At 39.0% G+C, this 22,517-nt stretch overlaps 1 protein-coding gene across 1 annotated transcript; it reads right to left on the bottom strand.

Moving 5' to 3' along the window:
* Positions 1-749: 749 nt before the first annotated feature.
* On the bottom strand, positions 750-22,315 carry LOC144043794 (transferrin receptor protein 1-like). Its single transcript, XM_077557775.1, has 18 exons — positions 22,160-22,315; positions 16,033-16,082; positions 12,384-12,621; positions 10,630-10,813; positions 10,167-10,392; positions 9,902-10,024; positions 9,712-9,807; positions 8,462-8,601; positions 6,736-6,887; positions 6,500-6,619; positions 6,326-6,411; positions 6,151-6,214; positions 5,979-6,046; positions 5,828-5,889; positions 5,625-5,718; positions 5,292-5,513; positions 3,045-3,197; positions 750-2,961 (listed from the first exon to the last, which is right to left on the bottom strand). The coding sequence occupies exons 2-18, from the start codon at positions 16,063-16,065 to the stop codon at positions 2,719-2,721; spliced, it is 2,304 nt and encodes a 767-aa protein (XP_077413901.1). The 5' UTR covers positions 16,066-16,082; positions 22,160-22,315; the 3' UTR covers positions 750-2,718.
* Positions 22,316-22,517: the final 202 nt, after the last annotated feature.

Raw genomic sequence — 22,517 nt, 5'->3', positions numbered from 1 at the left:
ATGTTGGAGTTGTCTTGTTTTATAATCTTATACTATTTAGGTGATGTTTACAATCAACACGAAGTGGGACATCAAGCCTGTAAATATCTTCTTTGAAATGTATTCACGCTTTCGTCCCACTCTTAAAGGGACATGCCGGCTCCATTCAGTGCAGTAATATGATTTATAGTGAGTTTGTATTGCATAATATTTTAACTTCTTATATGTATTATTTACATGTCTTAAAAAAAAACACGCATGTTCGGTTAATGGCAGGTTCTGAACTACCCATAGATGTGTGTGAACGTGCTGGGCTCAGCTCACACGCGACCGGGAACTCATAATACAGTATAGTTTACTTTGTCCCCATCATCTGGCCAAATACGATATTTTTTTCACTGACGCGTGCATTTTTCTACTCAGTAGTCCGTTGGGGCTTTTAATGATCATTTATGTGCATACTAAACCATAACAAGCGGGTGAAGTGTATTTCAATAAGTCAACTTGTTGATGTATGATGATGTAAACAAAAAAACGCTTTTATACACTACCATGGTGGATTTGAAATGTCAACTTTCAACTTTAAGAAACATTTGAAGTTGCCATATAAGGATTACAGCAACTGTATGCAGAGGATACTTCCTTTTCATGGAGTCAGAAGTAGGCTACTGTATATAATTGACTTGACCACAAAAGGCTCATCGTGCAGATACAAACCTGTACATTCCTAAGACCACTTATTAAAAGAGAACAAACTAGCTAAAAGCTGCTAAGAGCGATGTGATTGTTTATTGCAGAAGAGAAACGTAAAATGACAAAAACTTGCATACATTTGAAAGCTGTGAACAGATATTTTCAAAACACATTCTTTTGTTTTTCAAATGATCACTTGATCCATTTAATCAGCACGTTATTAGCTATTTGGCAACTTTTACTTAAGCACTGAACACCAGATCATTTTAGGATTAGTGAACTAAAACATTGACCCAATTTGGCTCTACTTAAATGTTGTGTATATAAACCACTATCATTCAGTTAGTTCTCTTTTGATGAACACCAAAACGATTACCGTCTGTAAAAATGTGTGATAACATTTTGCGTCTGTAACTTTGATTTTAGCAGAACATATATGAATGTGCCTAAATGTAAAACTGAATAAACCAACCTTTGCACCGTTGGAAATCCACAAGTAGAAGAAGCTGCGATGCATTTGTGAAACAAAATGCACAAGTGACTTTCGTTAACAAAATCAAAGGCACCAAAAACTGCAGCAAACAGATCTGAGACATTTGTCTTCGCCAAAGGCGATGAGGGGGAAAATCACATCCCTACCATATAACATATACATGAGAAAACAGCATACTGTCAGTTAGATTTGAAATGAGGGGAAAAGGCTGCCAGAGTGCAGTTTAGCCATTCAGATTCCTCACCTTAATACAAAACAGTTACGAAAAACTGAGAGCACAAACGCAATATCAGGCACATTGGAAGAAAACACATAAACAGGGAAACATAAAAAAGATCCAAAGGTGAGCAAGAGGATGTATTGTGCTGTTGATGTAATTGATTTCATATATACAAAAATTATGGGAAACACTGCCCCCGATAATACAAACATCCACCCCTACAGTGAAATATGGAGGGCACTGCCTCCGATACAGACACACACTGGTAGGCAAAAACTACCTTCTTGTTTTCCACATTATGGAAGACGCTGCTTCCGATAATGGCGCCAGGATGAGAAGTGCACACGAGAGCACGTGTTTCGATTCAGCGTCAATCGAGGGCTCGTGTGTGTGTGCTCACTGCTGGCTGTTGGTGTGTGTACACTTCTTTTAGCAGATGCTGCTTTTGTCATTTCGACAGTATAACTGTCATAATTATGGAAGGCACTGCTCCCGATAATTATACATTTTCTATAAAAGGCAATTAAAACATTTTTTATAGTGAACCCTGTCACTGATGAATAAATAACACAATAAATAGACTCCAGTTTCAGTGCCACCTGGTAAAATGCCCTCTCCCTGGTTTAAAAAATAATAATAATTCAAAGTTCATTTTTCTGACTTTTCAGAATTGTTTCCTTTTTTTTTAGGCTTAGTATTAATCAAATCAAAAGATGCCATTCACAATATGCTCGCTTTGATCTACAGGCCTCCCATATGACCTCTCAAGAAAGCCTGCTATTATGTATAGGAGGATATTTCTGCACAGTAAGGAATACAGTCCATACATTACTAATAAGTTTGAACACTGTGTTACTGGTTTTGAGTTGTGCCACTAAAAGAAATGGAAATCAATTACTACCATAGATTGAAAAGAATGCCCATATTTGTTTTGCAAGTCTGAGTCCGGATACTAGTGTTATGACTCCAATTTTGCAACTTTTGGTAATACCACCAAGTAATATTCACATTTGAAGGTGGTTACAATAGCACCAAATCGATGAAGCACCACAAATTTGAAATGTTCTTTCAACAGAACAAAACCTATCAAAAAAAAATTATATATATATATATATATATATATATACTATACTGTGACAATGTACTGTGTTGTGAAAAGTTTGTGATAAAAAAAAAAAAGACTAAGGGAGATGAGGTGGCTTTTACCTGGTATGGATTATTAAATACTGTATTATTATTCTCAATATCAATATTATTGCTATTATTTATTTACCCATGATTATTATTATTATTATTATTATTATGATCATCATTATCATTACTTAGGAAAAGATTAGATCTCATTATCAAGTGACCACATGTCCCCTGATAATGCAGTGGCGCAACCCTGAATTGTCCATGTTGCCAAGGCAAACTGGTTGCGGAACTGGTCGACGTCAGCTTCTGGGCTTTCTGTCCTCAGGGCATCAAGATGGTTGGACAGTCCTTTGAGTGTGTGCGGACCAGAGCCGAGAAGGATGTGGCGGAAAGGGCTTTCTCGAGCAGACACGTACGCTGACAGCAAGTTCCTCTCCACCTGGAGATACGCAGGATGAATGTGTTTTCTTTTTCATGCGTTGACTTCCACAAGTCAGACGTCAGGAAGGAGCTGAAACTTACCGACATGATGCGGTCATTGTAGATGCGGCACATCTCAATTTGACTCAAGTCACTGTTTTGGATGTCTTTCATCAGGTTACGAGAGGCTCGGCTGTAAGAGCCAGAGGCTGACATCAACCATTGCACTGAGGTGGGAACCAGATTTGGCTGCATCTGGACACATGGGATGCATGACCCTCGGTTAGGTTTAGAAATGGTGCTCAGGATGTCACTCTGCATTTATTTTTTTATTGACAGACATGTTTCAAATATACTGGAGATCGCAAATGAATGGTCAACAAAGGGTATTTCCGTTTCTTAAAATCAAAATTCCGATCTTAAAATAATTCATTTGCTCTAATGGAGTGCATTAAACACCTCTATTGGAAACTAAAGATATTACATGAAATTGCCCCCCTTGCTTAAAAAATAGGGATGTTTGAAACCACTTTTTTGACTTTTTCTTGTCACAATACTGTTACCAAGTACCAATACCACTTGTACTTTTGATAGCTAAAATGTACCACCAAAAAACAATGACAGACAAATTTAAAGAAAGACCTACATTTGTGATCAAAAGTTAACATACACTGCAAAAAGGACTAGAAAATTTAAGGGAAAAAAATAGTATAATAAGAAAATTATTACTTTAAATAAGCAAAATAATCTGCCAACAAAACAAGAAAATTTTACTTAAATTTACCTGTAAAATTTTGAAAAATAAGAAAATAATATTAGGCCCTTATCAACCACTGCGGTCTTAAAAATTGTATTTTCAGACTAAAAACAAGTCATGTCAACGTTTTTCAAGCTGTAATAAATAGAAGTAGTTTCTTTTCTTAACGCTTGCATAACTTAGCCTGAGTGTCAAGCAGGGAGGTAACAGCTCCCATTATCTTTGTCATGACCTAGCCAGGAATTGAACCCACAACCTTCAAGTCTGAGGGTAGGCACCACTAGACCACTGAGCTGGTACCGACAGAAGGAAAAATGAGCTTAGTAAATATTTTTCATACTTGTATTTTTTTCCATTTATCTTATTACAAGATTATGCAAAATATTAAAATAAGAAAACTCATGAAACCCCAGTTCAGGGTCTTTGATGTTAGTTAGTTGCCATCTTAAAATGTGGGAAATGCTTGTTTTAATCCCCACAGTACTTAAAATTGTCTGTTAACACTCAATGCCAAGACTGCTTGATCAAATAAGATAATTAAGTAATAACTATCTTAAAATAAGCACAATGATCTTATTTGACAATTTCATTTTAAGTAAAAATAAGAGTTATAGAAATAACTGGAAGCTCGGGAGAGCCATGACATGAAGTTCTTTAAAAGTGTATGTTAACTTTTGAGCACGACTGTATGTATCCCAATGTAGCATTTTTCCTTAAAACTGCATGAAATTAATGATCATTTACTACTCTCCTAATTTCTAGTTCCTGATCATAAAACTGAGGGCAGCCAACATTGGTATTGGCCACCGCCGTGAGACCGATACCTTTAAAAAGGGCCTGGTACATCGGCCAGATACTAATAACTGTTATTGGTACTCACCCATCCTTACCTAAAATTGATTAATGACATATTTTGACAGATTTAAAAAAATAAAAAATAAATATTCAAGTGTTCAGTCTAGAATTAATCCAATTTTCCCCAAAATGTATGATTTCATCCAGTAAACCATTAAAAAAAAGAAGTAGTTTTCATTGGTTTCAACTGGTCAAAAGTGATTTCATATTTACCGCCCAATTTTTTTCTATATTCTTGTAATATTTTGTTTATTGCTTTTTTTGTGTGGTTATTTCTCACTAAGGAACTTTTCAACCTAAATAAAATATTTTCATAACTCTTCTGATGAAACATCGACTTCAAACTAGTTGAACGGTACCTTTGGCATGGCCTGAGGGGGTCTCTATCATTTTTACTGCCACTAAGCAACTTTGAGGAGGATGGTAGGAACACTGCCACACATAAATCTACAAATGTGTTAACTGCTTTATGGCCTGCGTCACTTCCCCCTTTACCCATTTGTTACAAAGACGGAAGTCAATTTGAATGTCGACGCACAGAAAAAAACGTCGCAATGCTCTTGTCCTTATGGGAAATGTGGTCTTCCTTCAGGCATAACATTACGGCTTTTGTCCATATGGCGGCGCCATACTCAACATAAACTAAAATCAAATGAAAGTTCCTTTAAAAGGTCGATTGTATTGATATGCTGAGTCAGCTCCACTCAAATTAGCAAACTGATCAAATGGACACCTACCCTCTGTACAGTGTTGACTTTCCTGTTAATCTGCGCCACATGAATACGAATAATCTTGTCATACTTGAACAGGTCCATCTGCAGCAAATGGTCGTGGACCAACCTCAGCACTATGTGACCTGCAAACTTGGCAGCTGCTTCCGCCAGCTGCAGATGCTGGTTGGACGTGACAGTAATCAACTTTTCCTGGGTATCCAGCAATGTGCCAAAATAAGGATTGTCCTAGGGAAGGAGCACAATTGAAATACATCAAATAAATAACACATATTTGGACTAGAGATACTGTAGTAGAGCATATATGGTTATTTACTGTATGTCGAGGCGCCGACTTACTAAATTGCCAGAAGTGAATCGAAATGACAGGGACGGAATGCCACTAAAGGCGATGAAAGGATAAGCAGCATTGTCCAGCTTCAGAGGTTCCAACCTACATAGACATAAAGATTTGTCAATGTGGAGCTCAAGACAGCAAGCCAACACATTGCAAGCAACAGTGTGATACCACACAGATGTACTGCACATATAACTCAACATACACGTTCGATTCCCAGTTGCCGTTTCCAAATTGAGAAAAGAGGGACTTATCCTGGAGGAACACCTGAGGCATAAACATTGCATGTATTGTTATATGTAAAATGTTACAATCATCTTGTGAACTCCTAAAATATCTTACTAGTCCAGATTTACCTCTTTGAGAGCGCGTTCAATCAAGCTGTACATCATAGGACTTGCTGCTACTTTAAAATTCTTGTGACCTGGAAAGGAGTTTATTTATTCATATTATTATAATACATATTACATATTATTATATTCACTTAGAAAAAATTTACAAATGAGGATTTGCAATGCTGATACATACCAGCTACAATGCCATCAAGGTTGATGTAAGAGAAGGCTTTCGTACTAAGAGAAGAAAGATAGCCCTGAAAACAAGAAACAGATCAGAGTATACACATTTAATATCACTGTACAATTGTATCATTAACTTGACAGAGATGATGCTTGAGAAGCGCACAAAAAAGTGTCATTCCCACCTCCAGCCACTCGGTGGCACCAACGCTTCCATATTCTCCAGCACTCCAACTTGCGAACACAATGCTCCGCCTTGGCTTGAACCCGTCTATTTAAAGGATAAAAACAGGGTTCGTCGTTGTCAGGGTTTCAGCAATAGCACACTAACTAAACAGCAGAAGTCAAAAACATTTTACCCTTCTTTAGCATGTCTGAGATTGAACGAGCCATTTCCAACAGAACACCGGTGCCAACAGTCGACGAAGCAAAACCTGGACCCCAGGCATCCCTCTGGGCACCAATAACCATATATCGATCTATAGTCAACACACAGGCATTCAATATGGATTAGTATTAGCATACACATCATTATTATTATTATTAGGATAATTATGTTCAGTATCTCTCTCGGAGAATACAATTTCACAAACACCTGCATCCACAAAGCCTTCGATGACTCCAAAGACATTGTTGATCTTTTTCTCAGTAAGAACGTTGTTCACCTCCACAGTAATGAGATCAGTTTCATTACCAAGATTGCAGAAAACTCCCCACTCTTCTGGTGCCTTCTTACCCCCCAGCTGTCTGTGGGAGAGCATAAAGTACATTTGTTTGTGGCTGTCCAGTTTTTAGTGGCCCATGGGACAATTGACTAAAGATAACATTTGACACAGTTTCACAACGCTCTTCCCCAAAAACAAAAACAAAAACAAAAAAAAGGGGGGGGGGTGGTTGTATGAATAGTATGTGTGTAGAAAAATAGGAATTGTTGCAACACCCGCATACTACTATGACTGCTACTACAAACGATATTTCACATACAGCTATTCTAGATATGCAAAGGTGCGAAGAAACTATTCATAGTTAGAACAATAGCAACATTTTTCATCATAATGCCCTGGTGAAAAAAATAATAAAGTTTAAAAAAAAGTTTGCTCTGCCTTTGGACGCGTCAGGGTCCAACTCTGCTATAAAGACGTCTGGGTTATGATATAAGAATGTACAATAATAAGGTACTACTTTACTGATAAAAAAAATATTATAATATCTGTCAGTATTTTATAAATTACATTATTGGTTAAATTATTACATTATTGGCTCTGATATTACATTATAGGGTGCTACAATCAAAAGGTCACAATATTGTAATTTTTTTTTACCTCATACTAAAAAAACACAAAATTGTGCTTTTGTACAACATCAATGCATATAAACCACCTACAATCGCTAATAACACTTAATATTGAGGCACTTACTTGCTAATGCACGCACATATTTGAGTTCCTCCACATATTGACTCGGTTCACAAGCATATTACGTTCATCTGACTATTAGCGTGGCTTTTTAACATTGAAGGGCCAAAACATGCCTTTTGAAAATTAAACTGTACTAAAAAACTAGCCACCAGAGGGTGCTAGAACTGCACAAATGCAACTCAACCTGACTTTAACAGATGTGCTGCTTTTAATATCGTGACATGACGACGACGATATTGCGGCAGTTTTAATATCGCGATATCACGATATTGCAGTTATCCTTGCATCCCTACAGTGCAAGGACGGATCTATTCTAGTGGGATGGAGGGCCACAGGTCACCCCAAAATCCAGAAAAATCCTCAACTATTTGCCTTGTCAACTCTCTGATGAGGCAGGTTTTTAGAATAACTATAAATAAAACCATAGGCAGTATAATTGATTGATGGATAAGTTTTAGCATTTATAATAAAGTGAAGTTGAAGAATTCCAAAGGGACTGTTGCGGCCTTCAATTTTTCTGTATGCGGCCCTTGAAGAAATAAGTCTGGACACTCCTGTTATATGCATTTATCATTCCTCGAGCTGTTTGAAAGGATACTTGACTCATTTAGTCATTTTCAGCAGTAAGATCATATTTTGTCGAGAATTAGAGATAACGACCAATCATGGTTCAGTTTGCTAATGTCACATGACCATACCCAGGAAACATTTAGGCCATGATTGGTCATTACCTGTTTCCTGAGCACCTGTGATGCCATTTTCAATCGACAGCATGGGGCAAAATGTGTTTTTAAAGGTATTAATTGTGGATAAAACAAAAATATTAACTTCTTACTGCTGAAAATGGCAAATGTTAAAGGATCCCTTTAACTTGAACTGTTTTAACTGCTTTGTAAGCCTTACCGAAGAATGCTGCTGGCTGTTTGTGAAGTGATAGTTTGAGCCAAGATACTTGGCAGACCTGATGACACAGCAGGTGGAAATTGGGTATGGTTAAATGAGGGGAAGCCAGGGGTATAGGGATCCCCTGAACCCAAATGGACCTGAGAGAGGAAACAAGCGACAGAGAGAAAAAGACACAGCAAGGTTAGGAACATTTTCAGATACATCTCGTTGTCTTTTTCTTTTTTTCTTTTTTTACAAGCACCGCATTTCGCATACAAGGACAATCGACTATTTGTATGCATGTGAATGGGAAGAGATCTGTCTCGAAAAAATTCACACAAATAAATTTGTGATTTTCAGTTTTTTTTAGATCCACAAACATTTTTGCGATTTTCACGTTTTTCAGATGCACAAACTTTTTCGCGATTTTCACGTGTTTTTCAGATCCACAAATATATCCACGATTTTCTCATGTATTATTTAAATTTTGTGTGTGCATTTTCCATGACTTTTGCTTGCGAGTTTGTGGCTCGTTGCGCACGTGCATTTATTTTTGAGACGAACATCAAGACAGTGGATGTGTCTGTATGTCCACCCTTGTCCCCTAACCCCTCATTCACTAAACAGCCCTTCACTATATAGTGGCTTAACATGTAGTGCCCTCATTCTGTTTGGCGATTCGGACAGCCAGCTCACTACTTGTGACCTCTGTAACTCTTACGACGCACCGGCGCATAAATCACTGACTATTTATTGTGAATGAAAATGTTTTAAAACTGTACTTTATTTCTTTTGTTGTACATATTTTCAACTAAAATGAATTAATTATTTTCGTAGTATATTTTAATGCATCGGATTTGATACCAGCGCTTGCGCTGTCGCTCACGCCATGTTTTTTTTTTTTTTCATACTCACAATGCATTGCTGTCTATATCAACCCGGTTGAGTGAACATCGATGTTCACTACTTTTCAGAGTGCATTGTTGGTGATTTTGAGTGCCCTTAAAACAAATGGTACCATGTATGCTATAGAAATCAAGAAAATGTTTGTAGATCTTAAAAACAAAAACTGAAAAATCAAGAATTTATTTGTGTGAATATTTTTGAGACAAATCTCTACCCATACGTGTGATGGTGTAGCACAGTTGCAGTGCATATTAAGCTTAATGTTTGTAATATGTTTACATCATAATCAAACAAGTTAACCGTACACCCTGTTGTTGCAATTAGCACAAATATGTTCTCAACTGTCCACTGTCTAGACTCACATGTCCAAAGAGCTCAGCGGTTGCTTCAAAAGGATAATCAGTAGGGTCTTGGTAGATCAGTACAGCAGAGGCCTTCATTTTGGCAGCATTTGCTACCTGGAAACACAAATGAAAGCAGTTATTTACATAGTGCAGGTTATAAAACACAATTGCAGTTTGGGAGATGGTTTAACAACTAGTACCAGCCCACCTTTTCCGCAAAGCTGATCTTTCCAGCTTGGATCAACATAACTCTTCCACTCATGCTGATGTCTCTGTCCCGCAGCAATCTAAAGTCACTTTCCTGTCCATAGTGGGCATACAGGACAGCTCCCTGGATGAGACAAAAATACATTCATCGCTTACTATTGCTGTGGCATCACATGCAGTAATTGTAGTTTGTTTTGCACCACAGACATCAAATTTATTTTCAATAAAGGAAAAGGAAAAAAATGAAGTGGCCTTAGATTAATTACCGTTACATTTCCATTAGCACTGTAGGACAGAAAACCTTCTGGACGCTCTTCTGTGCCATTCTTGAAAATAACTTTGTTGAAGCCATTAAGTGGTCGATCCTGAACTTTAATGAAGTGCTCGTCGGTCCAGGTCTTCATGCCGTACCCTTGAAACTTCTTGATCACCTTGTCTGCCAAAGCATCATCACCTGAGGAACCAGCCCGATGGCTGGCACTTGACACTTCCCTAGGAAATTCAAAAAAAAAAAAAAAAAAAGAAAAAGGTTTGAAAACTGAGTATGTGTTTGAGTATATATATTTTTTTTTTTATAATTTTGACCATAACCCTAATATTGAAAATGTGTTATGGTCTGAATATGTACAGTATGTATGTGTGTGTGTTTTCTGATACAAATTTCTCTAATTTTGTGAACTGTTTCACAGCAACTCTCATGAGTAAGGTATGGGCGGTCTTTACATTCACCTGAACGCAGTTTGGAAGTTAGAGGCACTCAATTTCTGAGCAAATGCATTCTTGACGTCACTCCAGGCCATGAGGGGAGCAGCTCCCATCTCGTGCGCGACGGGCTCATCGGACTTTTCCACAGAGGTTGCACAGCTGTCAGGCAAATCTCTTTTGCGATGGACCAAGTAGCCAATCAAGTACCCTGAAAGAAGCAGTATTGTAGTTTAAAATAAAATAAAAATCCATCTGAGCACTGAATTACACCCCAACCTTGAGTCAGTGGAGTATTTTGTCATTTTGCTGCATCACCAACTAGCTAACGGGCTGTTCGGTCCCTGTACGACCGGTGTCAGAGTTTGGTCCGCATTGCTGGCAGTAAGTCCAATTTGTTTCCAGTGAGGGTTGGACTCCGCCAAGGCTGCCCTTTGTCTCAGATTCTGTTCATAACTTTTATGGACGGAATTTCTAGGCGCAGGGGGTCCGGTTTGGTAGCCTCAGCATTGCATCTCTAGTTTTTGCAGATGATGTGGTGCCGTTGCCTTCTTCAAGCCGTGATCTCCAACTCTCACTGGAGCGGTTCACAGCCGAGTGTGAAGCGGTTGGGATGAATATAAGCACCTCCAAATTCGAGACCATGGTCCTGAGTCGGAAAAGGGTGGTGTGCCCTCTCCGGATCGGGGATGAGATCCTGCCCCAAGTGGAGGAGTTCAAGTATCTTGTTCGCGAGTGAGGGCAGGATGGAGCGGGAGATCGACAGGCGGATCGGTGCAGCGTCTGCAGTGATGCGGACTCTGTATCAGTCCGTTGTGGTGAAGCAAGAGCTGAGTCGATCTACGTTCCTACCCTCACCTATGGTCACGAGTTGTGCGTCGTGACCGAAAGAACAAGATCCCGTATACAAGCGGCTGAAATGAGTTTCCTCCGCAAACTGTCCGGGCTCTCCTTTAGAGAGAGGGTGAGAAGCTCGGTCATTCAGGAAGGACTCAGAGTCGAGCCGCTGCTCCTCTGCATTCAGAGGAGCCAGCTGAGGTGGCTTGGGCATCTGGTTGGTATGCCTCCTAGACTCCTCCCTGGAGAGGTGTTCCGGGCATGTCCCACCGGCGGGAGGCCCCGGGGACCACCCAGGACATGCTGGAGAGACTATGTCTCTCGGCTGGCCTTGGAATACCTTGGGATCCCGCCGGTGGAGCTGGTTGAAGTCTCTGGGGAGAGAGAAGTCTGGGCTTCCCTACTAAAAGCTCTTGCCCCTACGACCCGACCTCGGATAAGCAATAGTAGTAGATGGATGGATGGATGGACCAACTAGCCATACTGTGCAGATCACATAACTTCAATTAGAACCTTAGAAGATGCAAAAAAACTGCCACTAGCAGTTTATATTTCAGACAATAAGCCAAATACCTGATTGTAAAGACAGGTTCAAAAATGAATTGAGTTTTTCTTAATTCTGATTACAACCCAACTAATGGCTGGGGCAGAGGCATGTTTACCACTGCATTGCATCACCTTTCCTTTGAACAACACTCAGTAAGTGAAAATGAAGATGTGCTCGTGTGCCTGTCAATTGTATCGTATTCAATTGAATATAGATTGAAATGGATTTGCAAATCATTGTATTCTGTTTTTATAGTTTTACACAACATCCCAACCTCATTGAAAATTGAAAAATCATTTCTAATCTATGAGGATCGAGCGCCAAAACGGGTTTAAAGCCAAATTTAACATAGGAAACAAAATGATGCCATCTACTCCATTCACCAATCCCAACTTACCAATAATAAAGATGAGGAGGATAGTAGCAACCATATAGCAAAGATTCTTTGGTGTGCGTCCAAATTTTGAAGTCATGTAGGATTTGTGGTTGGAGTTATGATTGAGGTGGGCCCCCACTCCATTTCCACCAACTTCTTCATCCATGTCAGACGAAAGCTTCATCTCCACGTGACTGTTGTCACCTTCCATGTTCTGGGTTAAGTTGAAACGTGTGTACGAATGCGGTTCGCCATTAAACTACAGCAGAAGGAGAAGAACATAAATTAGACAACTGGTACATTTAGTGATTAAGGTTTATGATTTCAGAAGATTCTTTGAAGTCTGACATCAATTGAGATGGGACATGATTGACAAGATAACACCAACCGTCTTGATTATCCTGTTGATCTGAGTCACAGGCAAATGAGTATTCTTGTGCTACTTTACCTAATTACTGGAACACTGCATCATACGTAGATTTGCATTTGACATCAATTCAATCTATAGATTACAGATTATTTTCCATTTCATTTGATTACATCCATCTAAATTGAACAGATGAACAGAAATATATTTAAAGACAAAATGAATCATAATTTGGCCAAATTTTGAGTTAAAGTAATCATTTACTTGTTTGATGGATATTGTGGAGCCGTAAAAAACAAACAAACAAAACAAAAGCCCGCCCTTATCATTCATTTATATGGAAACTACTTAGATAAGCAATATAAGTATTCTGGTGCATACACTTTATAAAATTATAATAATTAAAATATATTATTATTATTATTATTATTATTATTATATCCTTGCTGGTGTAATGTAGTTCAATCAATTATTAACAGTTTCTGACTTTTCTATTTTTTCTTTTCATTATAAACGATAGTTATGACTCTCTGAGGGTGGTAGTGGGCGGTGGGGTGCATCGTGAATAAAACATTTGTGGCCCTTATGATCATCAAAATTCATCCCTCACCTAAATCATAGATCATACATATTTGCCCAAATGCGACCTGTATCTGTCTTTTTTATGTCAGTCTGATCGGCTCAATTCCGATTTTTTCACATCCGACATATGTGGTCCTAGATCGGATAGGCCATCGCATATATCCGACCTTGACCTCATCAAAAAGCCAATATGCGCTCCACGCGGGCGGGACATTGAGCATTATTTATACTTGACGCATCCGCGAGGTACGCACGGTTCGGGAGACCTACGTGAATTGGCAAAGTTGTTTCGAGTAACATGTTGTGACTTTATATTTGACTAATTTAATCCCACTTGAAATATGAAGTATAAAGATGGCATTTGTGGTGGTGATATTCGTAATTTAGCCACGCAGACGGCTCATTTATTACGCGTGGCAATGACGTGACGTCATCGTTAGGGAGAGAAAAAAAGGAGAGGTCTACGTGAGATGAGGCGCTGAACAGGCTCACCTCATTTTCACAAAATATTATTTCAACCACCTCCTGCATCACTCCTCTGTAGATAAGAGATGGTAAAAATATGAGCCCCGACGACGGCAAACAGCGTTGTCAGTGACTTATCCTCTTCTGCGCATGCGGGTCACTTTGGGGACGCATTACGTCCACACAGCAGACAGACTGAGGTCGCAATTAATAGGTAATGTGAACGCTTACTCCAAAAAAATCGGATTCCACCAAAAAATCGTAATTGAGCATAAAGACCTACAGTGTGAACTTAGCCTAAGGTGGTCCTGCACATTTTCTGAAATTGACGTCAATGGGCCAGCGTCTTTTGGGGCTGATGTGGTGCTATTTAATTATTATTTTATTTTATTTTTTACCCAAAAGACTGGTCCACAATTTAGAGGGAGCAGCCCATTAATCCATTTACAATATAGACAGCAAACTGAAGCAATAACATCAGTGGCAGAACTACTATGGGGTAGATGCCATGGACTTCCGGGTTTCACACATCAGTGTTTCCGGCCACTGATGGCCGCGTTCCAACACTCGCACCCCCACCCCTGCGCAACCCAACCGCATGCTCCCGCCAAAGCGTCTCAACTCTCTGAAATGCTTCAGAAAACTGAGACAGACACACTACACACTCGCACCCGTCGACGGGAACGCGCAACCGAGGGGCACAAAGGCGGAAGCGCAAGACTGGGACGCAGCCCACGGAAACGGAACCAAAGCTGATGTGTGAAAACCAGGAAGTCAGAAGTCCCGCCTCCTCCGTGGCATATACCCCATAGCCTGGAAACCCAGATTCACTCGCGAGTGAGTCGCATTTCTGCGGTGGGGCAAATCTGAGCTAACAGACAGTGGAATGAACCAATGAGCGAAGAGCGGATGTGACATCAGAAAAGCGACTCGTATAAGTCTTTTTTTTTTTTTTGCGGAGACGTAGTAAATATCCAACATGGCTACTAACTGAAGAGAGAAAGTAGTGAATGACTTATGTCGTTGCGGGGAAAAGTTGAAGAGTGACGTTGCTCACGAGGACGACTTCACGTAAATAGACAAATTTGAATGGCCGGCCTGTTTTCAGCCGGTGCCGAATTGCTGTCTACGGACGTTTGTCCAGAAAAAGAAAGTGGGTGTGGCTTGCCAGGCTAGAAATACAAGGGTGGGCAAGAGTTGGACCGGCCCTGCATGCTGCTCTTGTATAGACACTTGATTTTTATATATTATATATATTGATAATACTGATTTTCTTGCACGTGAGAAAGTGCATCTTTGGGGAAGTGCCACTTTATTGCCAACCTCTTGTGAAATGTGTTTGAGAAAACTGTTTAATTCGCATTCATACATTATTTTGTTTGTTTTATTGGCTTTTATTGAGTAAAGTTTTTGTTTTGTTTTGTTTTGTTTTTATATATGGAAGGTTTATAATAATGGGTAGTGGGGTTCATGTGGAAGCCACGTAATCTCTTAAATTATTTTTGGAATTACTGTATGTTTTGTCTGCTACATGGGGTTCAGATATCAATTATTTAGTAGGTGTTGACAATAATGTTGAATTTCCAAGAAAACGTCATGTTATAAGGGGGTGATTTTAAAGCACATTTTGCCAGGTGCTTTAGGCCAAAATGGTATAATACACTTACATGCTGTTACGGGACCTAACTTCTTCCATCCTAACATTAGAACCATACAGTTTGATAATGGTCACAGCCTCAGGTAGTGTTACTTTCTAGACAACACATATGTGAAGCTGTTACTGAATATATATATGTGGCCCCAATCAGCAATTAGTTATGTTTGCCAACAAGCAGACAGTATTGGAAAGTTATGATCGTGTGAAACTATGTGTAAAATAGTTTTTGGCTAAATCAGATATGGCGAACTCTAGTGACCAAATATGGTATAACACTTTGTCAAAATATCTTTTGTGCTAGGACCTTTCTCTTTTTTTGAATGTTGTTGTAAAATTGCACCTTCACAACACTTGACAATTTAGATCTCTGCAAAATTGTAATGCAACAAAATTTGTGAAGATTTTTCTTTTAATTAATATCCCATCACTATGTCTTATAGTATATTAAACTGCAAATTTGGCTTCACTGAAAGCTGCATCTGTTTATTTTAGGTAGCGATTTATTGGGATGTTTCATTTTGTAAAGGATCAAAGAAAGCACCAGCTATGCTGTATAAACATCAAGACAAGTCTGTAACAATGAATGTAAAAATACTCACAATCTTAGTTATTGTTGACCTTGCCTGGTCCATTGTTGCTTGACGGAACACTAAAAAAATAAAAAATAAAGTAAAACAAACAATTCATGTCCCACAGCAGACTTGGATTAGACAACCAAAAAATGATCACATGAAACAGATTAGTTAGTATAATAATAATAATAATAATAATAATAATAATAATAATAATAATAATAATCATCATCAAATTAGAACAATGTCGCATCCCACTTCCCCAAACAAATCTTCCAGTTTCCAGTTTTTTCAGCACACAAAAGACTACACTTGTTTAGAACATTGTTCACCACAGGCTCCATGGGAACTCCAACGGCAGAATGATACAATAACGCAATAACTGGCTTGAGGCGACGCAAAGAAAGGGTCAAATTTAACAAAACAGTGGGACCTGAAATGCAACTCTTATGTATATTTATACTTCTCTATTCAAAACCAGTGACCGCCTGAGAGGAGTGTATCCTAGGGTCAAGTCAAGTGAAAGATTTTCTCAGGACAGTCTTATGAAAGCAATGATGAATTTTGGATAAACAACAAATCAAGTAAGATACCTATTAAATACAAACCGCAGACCTATAGAGGTAAAAGTAATTACTGTGGTAGATCGACCAGAATCTGCTCTATGGAGATAGTCTGACTTAGATTTGGTCATCTTTTGAAACAACATTCCCCAACGAGATCAATTATATTTGAAATAATTCATTCCAAAGCTCAAAATTATCCCAGTAAGCTACAAAACCTTCACTGTGTGAACTGTACAGGCAATGTTCAAAGTAACATTTGAACATAATTAATGGGCCTAAAAGTAAAGCCATATGCTCACAATTCCATTAAAAACACACTTCAAGCACTCTTTTGGCATGATGAAGCAATAATAAACGTTGCATTGTTGACGGACTGTATTTCAAATCATTCTTTAACATTATAGCTGTCTCACAAATATAAAATAAAAAACATGCATGTAAGTAAACACATAAAACACTGCACACACAAAACACTTCATCTTTTGAGTGATTGGCAGCTAATCAATCAGTAGCTATTTCTAGACGCTAACGGGAGAAGCTAATATGGCTATGTAGATCTTTATTCAGTGCTCTCCTTGTTACACATCACATTAGATCCAAATCAAAGTTGCACTTGAGGGCCATATGAAGCCAAGGGCAATAAAACAATTGAAGAAGAAGAAGAAACCTAGCCAAAACAAAAAACAGTAACAGTGTTAAAGATTCCTTTTAATAGAGCCCTCGGCCCACACTCGCTCGTCCAATGAGTCCAGACCTACACACATTCAAGGACGTGGTACGTTGAAAGTTGAACGATTCGATTCAGTTCGACTCAGTGGGATTAACATTTGATTCAATCTGGTAGAGCTCAGTTCTCGAGGATATGATGAAATTACTTTTTTTGTTGTCATTTTACATACATTTGTCAACAGACCTACTGTAAATGTGTCATTTCATTCTAAGATCTTTATCTCCAATAAAAGGCAATTTGACATGTATCTCAATATATTTCCAAGTGGAACGATTCAATTTGTTTCCGTTTGATACTCTCCAGTGGTATCTTTTAAGTCAAAAAAAGATTTTACGGTTCAAAACATTTTTTGTTTCACCCGTACTTGAGTCAGTGCACATGTGATGGACTAGAATAAACTACTATTCATCAGCAGGTAGTCATGCTGTATCCCCCAAAAAGTGTGTCAAAATCATGTGTTGGTGTAAGCAACTGAGAAAGTTAATCACACTTGTGTTACTAGTGGACAAGTTAGCATAGAGGGTAGAGCTCTTTGAGAAGATTATTGTTTAACTCTCTCACTGTGACACTATGCCCAGGAGATACTAATTCTTTCAAAGCATTTCTAAACAGATCCTCTAACAAAAATAAGCTTGCTTCTCACCTATTTGTAATACTCCCTTAAGTCAGTACTGGTAAACCAACCACTGAACTTTGACCTTGACTTCTAGTGAGTAGAATAGACATCAGCCTGAACAACCCGCGGTCTGACCCAGGGGGGAAATTGAAACCAAGCCAACAGGTTTTCTCAACATATCTCAATAATCATTGAACGTGAGCATCATAGTGTGTGACCTTTGTTCGAAACAAAGCACTTCAAATACAACATTTGTGGATTCAAGCCTGGAGAAGTGTGTGTGCTCCTCAGCAAAATGGCAGAGAGACTTAATGACCTCTACAGACCAATTTATGAGCTCCACTGAAAGCTGGACATTGCGTGAGGAGAGCTCGTGTGGGCAAATGCCAAGGGGCCACAAATGACCGTGCAAACAGCAGGTCTGGCCTAATTTACTGAACCAAAGTCTTGCCAACTGCAACAGTGTGTTTCCAGGACTGAACATTTACATGTGCATTACTCAAATATAATAAATCAAGTCTACCTATATTTATGATGTCACACAATTGCTTAGTGTACATTTTGACCTGCTATGAGTCGGTTGGTTACATTTATTGCCTAACACAGCCACAGTAGTCCCTTGACTGTAACCTTGACTTGTTGTGATACAATGTAAATACAGCACAGGGAAGACATGTTCCCTATTCAGGGCAATGGTTGCTGTATACAGTTGGAAGCTATGCACTTTACACAAAAATGACCTGCTTTAGCTAAAGCTAATTGGTCACTGGTAGAGAAATGTCTTTAATCTTACGTGCCAAACATACCGCGCTTTAACCAAGCTAATACTTTAATCAGATTATCTGTTTTTTTCACTCTCAATTGACAGGCATGCTGCCATTGCCAATAAACACTATAAACAGAACAAAGACATTTTTAAAATTGCCAAAAACTACTTTTAATACTGCGTATGAGTTGACCACTTATCCATAAGGTGACCATCTGGCTGCTTTAGTTTGGTGAGACATGTGCTGTATCTACGTTCAGTGAACTTTCAACTGGCGTGTGTCAATCAAAGATAATAAGCCAAGTTGTGTCACACCCTTGTGGGACCAATGCTTGATGGGCAGTTCAGAGGGATCACTAGAGCCATAAAATCTTGACTATTTGGCAAGCAAAGCTAGTATAAAACTGGGACCAAGTACAGTAAGCACACATTACAGTAGTGCTTGAAACTTATGAGCACGGTAAAAGTACAAAAAATAACATCGCTTAATGACACAAAAATGATATCAATCGTCACCAGGATTCACGTCGTGTCAACTTCAACCTCTGAAAACCTCAAAACACTTTATTAATTAACAAACAAACTAAGACAAGTTAAAAAATATATATATATATATATATATATATATATATATATATATATATATATATATATGTAATAATAATAATACTAAGAGAAAGGGGGGGGGGGGGGAATCAAGAAGACTGCTTAACAGACCACAACTGACAGACCCAAAAAAGTCTCCCTTCCCACAAAAAAAATAAAAATAAAACGGTGACCAGGCAAAAAGCATGAGAGGTTTATCGTGACCTATTCAGAGGATGCCCAGAATTTAAAAAATACAGTAAAAAGTCCAATGGACTCCTCTGGACTGAGCAGTCATCGGGCAAGCTGGGATGCATGGAAAAAGCATCTTCCCCTTGTGCAAGTGCATCTCATGTTGATTGAGCGAGCGAGCGAGACAGACAGAGAGAAAGAGAGAGAGAGAGAGAGAGAGAGAGAGAGAGAGAGAGAGAGAGAGAGAGAGAGAGAGAGAGAGAGAGTGATGGCGATGCTGCTCGGTGTGGTTGTGGCAGAAAGGGGAACTACACTCCAGTACCGTCAAGTCATCATAATGTATAATGTGGTGCTCAATTAAAAATATGAACTTGTGAGTCCAAAATGGCATTTCATGGCATTTATGGACCAGTCAGCATTTGTTTGTATCTGTGAATGTTCGTAAGGTGAATTTTCGTAACTAGAGGACTAAGTTACGGCTGAGTTGCATTCCTACAACAGCAATGTAACCCGAATTTCAACTTAAGTCGGATTTCACTGTTCAAGTTCATATGTACATTAAAATGCTTTGTACAGTAATTTTAAAGAACATATTTGCGCGACCCGGAAGACCAATATTTTGAGTTTCCGCATGGATATTCATTGCTGATGGACGGCAGAGTTGAGCTAATTCAAACTTTAACACGGAAATGTGACGTGCCTGAAAGCGAGCCGACCTGCTGATGTGACAACACAACTTTATATAACTTTAAAATGGCGTGATTACTGTGTGAAATTAACGAAAAAGAAGGTGCTACAGACAAGGCACGGGCGCCATAAAGTCGAAACAACGTAGGTCGCCTACGACGAAACTCGAGGACTACCTGTATATGTATGTCCATCCATCCGTTTCTAAACATCAGAAGGTTTATATTAATGCTTAATCAATACATTGCCTTGCCACTGTTGCCAGGAAGACGTTCACCTTGTTACTATTTCTTCTTCTACAATGTACCGATAAAAGGACTTCCAGGTGAAAGAAAAACAAGCTTGAGGGAAACAAATTCCGGTCATATTTTGTTTCCCACATTAAAAAAAAACTGATAAAAGGTACATTTGACGTTTTTCAGTTTCCAATTTTTCAATGAGAAATAGGAGATGGATCGTTCTATGAGGTAACATTGCCTCCTAGCGGACGGAGGAGGGATGGCGTTTCTTTCAACACATGAATGGGACCGTGCGTGTGTAGCGTGTGTGTGGGGGTGAATAACTTGAAACTGTGTGGCATTTGTCTTAAAAATACATTTACATGGCCGCTGATCCACAAATGCACATTCAACAGTTCACAAGCAGAATTGAAATGGATATTTACAAATGATAAATGCTCACAAAACATTAACAAACGTGTAAATCGTCACATATTTGTGGATCTGAAAAACACATTGGAAAATCATGGACACATTATTTATGGGTCGTGAGAATCACGAATATATTTGTGTAAATAATTTTAAAACAAATCTCTCCCCATAGTCATTAAACCGATTTGTTTGTTTACAGGGTCGTTTCTGAGCCTAGGTTTGACTGTATGGGGGGGTGAGAGAGTGACAGAGATGGTGAAGGGGAAAGAAATTAATTAAAGAAGCTAGCTGCAGAGCAGAGTGGGAGCGGGGTTAGGGGCGCACCCGAGACATTGTGCAGGGGTAAATCATGTGAGAGTCACATTGGGGGAAAAGCATGAGAAAGTACGACCAAAAAAGTAGGACAGTGAGACAGGCAAATCCCATCTTCTGGGAATTGTCCAAGCCCAAATTAGTGGACAGAAGGTTTAAACAGTGACCTGAGAGTGCCTTTTGGGGTGTCAGATAGACAACAATGACCTTGGAAAAAGTAGCACAATTGGCACAATAGAAATAAATACCGATTCAATGTAATAGTCTCCTGAGCTGCTCTTTACACTCCGCTCTTTACACTCCGCTCTTTACACTGCGCCTGGCATGGAGCCGAGTCTAGTTACTAGTTTCAGTATGTTTCCATTACCAACTTGTCAAGTTCACCTGCTACTTGTCCAAACAACATGACTTCCGACTAAAGCCCCCGGTCCGGTCTCCTTCTTCACATGGCCAAGTTGAGAAAATAAACACCTGTTTTTGCATTCTTGCTTGTGACCTGTAGGTACTAGTGGGCACGGAATAAATATATCTTATCTAGCAGCAAGGTCAGAAGACATCCATGAGAAGTGTAATGTCTACCTAGTGACACAGTAACCTCGGAGCTGGAAGGTCGCACTGAGGTAGCTAACGGGGGGTGTACAGCGGCTAGCCGCCGTAGTTCATCGGGGACTAGCGGGCTTGTGGCACCTTTTTTGATTTGGCAACGCGATACGCGGACAAGTTGCCAACTGTTCAGGTTTCTTTAACAAAGTTTATGCGTTCTCGAATTTTCGCTTTCAATTTAGTTCAAATTTAAACGCTTTCATTTTCAAACACATGGCCAAAGCAGGGTTTGTTTTGATATATTTATGGTACGTTCATAGACAACGAAGAAACAAGACACTTCGACATGATTGAAATATATATATTGACATATAATATAGAAACAAATATATGGTACACACATATAAATCCAGTATATATCGAGTCACCATTTATGCCCCTAATTTGGACTCATATCGTTGCCTTATAGCACAATTTACTCATACTCCAAAATGTTTCAAATCCTACCTTGTCTTTCAAACAGCTCAAATCTTCAATGGTACTTTGGACACCCACGAGGGTTCCCCTTCTTGCTGCTTTCTAGCTACGGTTGTGTGTTAGCCTTGTGTGTCCTTCAGCCCACTGGCCCCTTGCTTATATCTGGTTACTCTCAGCCAGTAGAGGTGGGAGGGGGACAAAGAGTAAAAGGGAGAGAGAGAGAGAGAGACCTTACTTTAGACCTTTTACAACACCCTTCTGGTTGCATTTTGGAATGCCAAAAAAACAATATTAAGGTGTGTATTCCTGAAGTGGGTGTTTTCACAACTGTAAGTAGAAGTCAAGTAAAAAATATATTTAAAAAAATAATCTTTTTAATATGTTTTGT

The sequence above is a fragment of the Vanacampus margaritifer genome, chromosome 2, assembly GCF_051991255.1.
Source record: "Vanacampus margaritifer isolate UIUO_Vmar chromosome 2, RoL_Vmar_1.0, whole genome shotgun sequence".
NCBI classification, from domain to species: domain Eukaryota; kingdom Metazoa; phylum Chordata; class Actinopteri; order Syngnathiformes; family Syngnathidae; genus Vanacampus; species Vanacampus margaritifer.
This window is presented reverse-complemented; position numbering and strand designations above follow the sequence as displayed.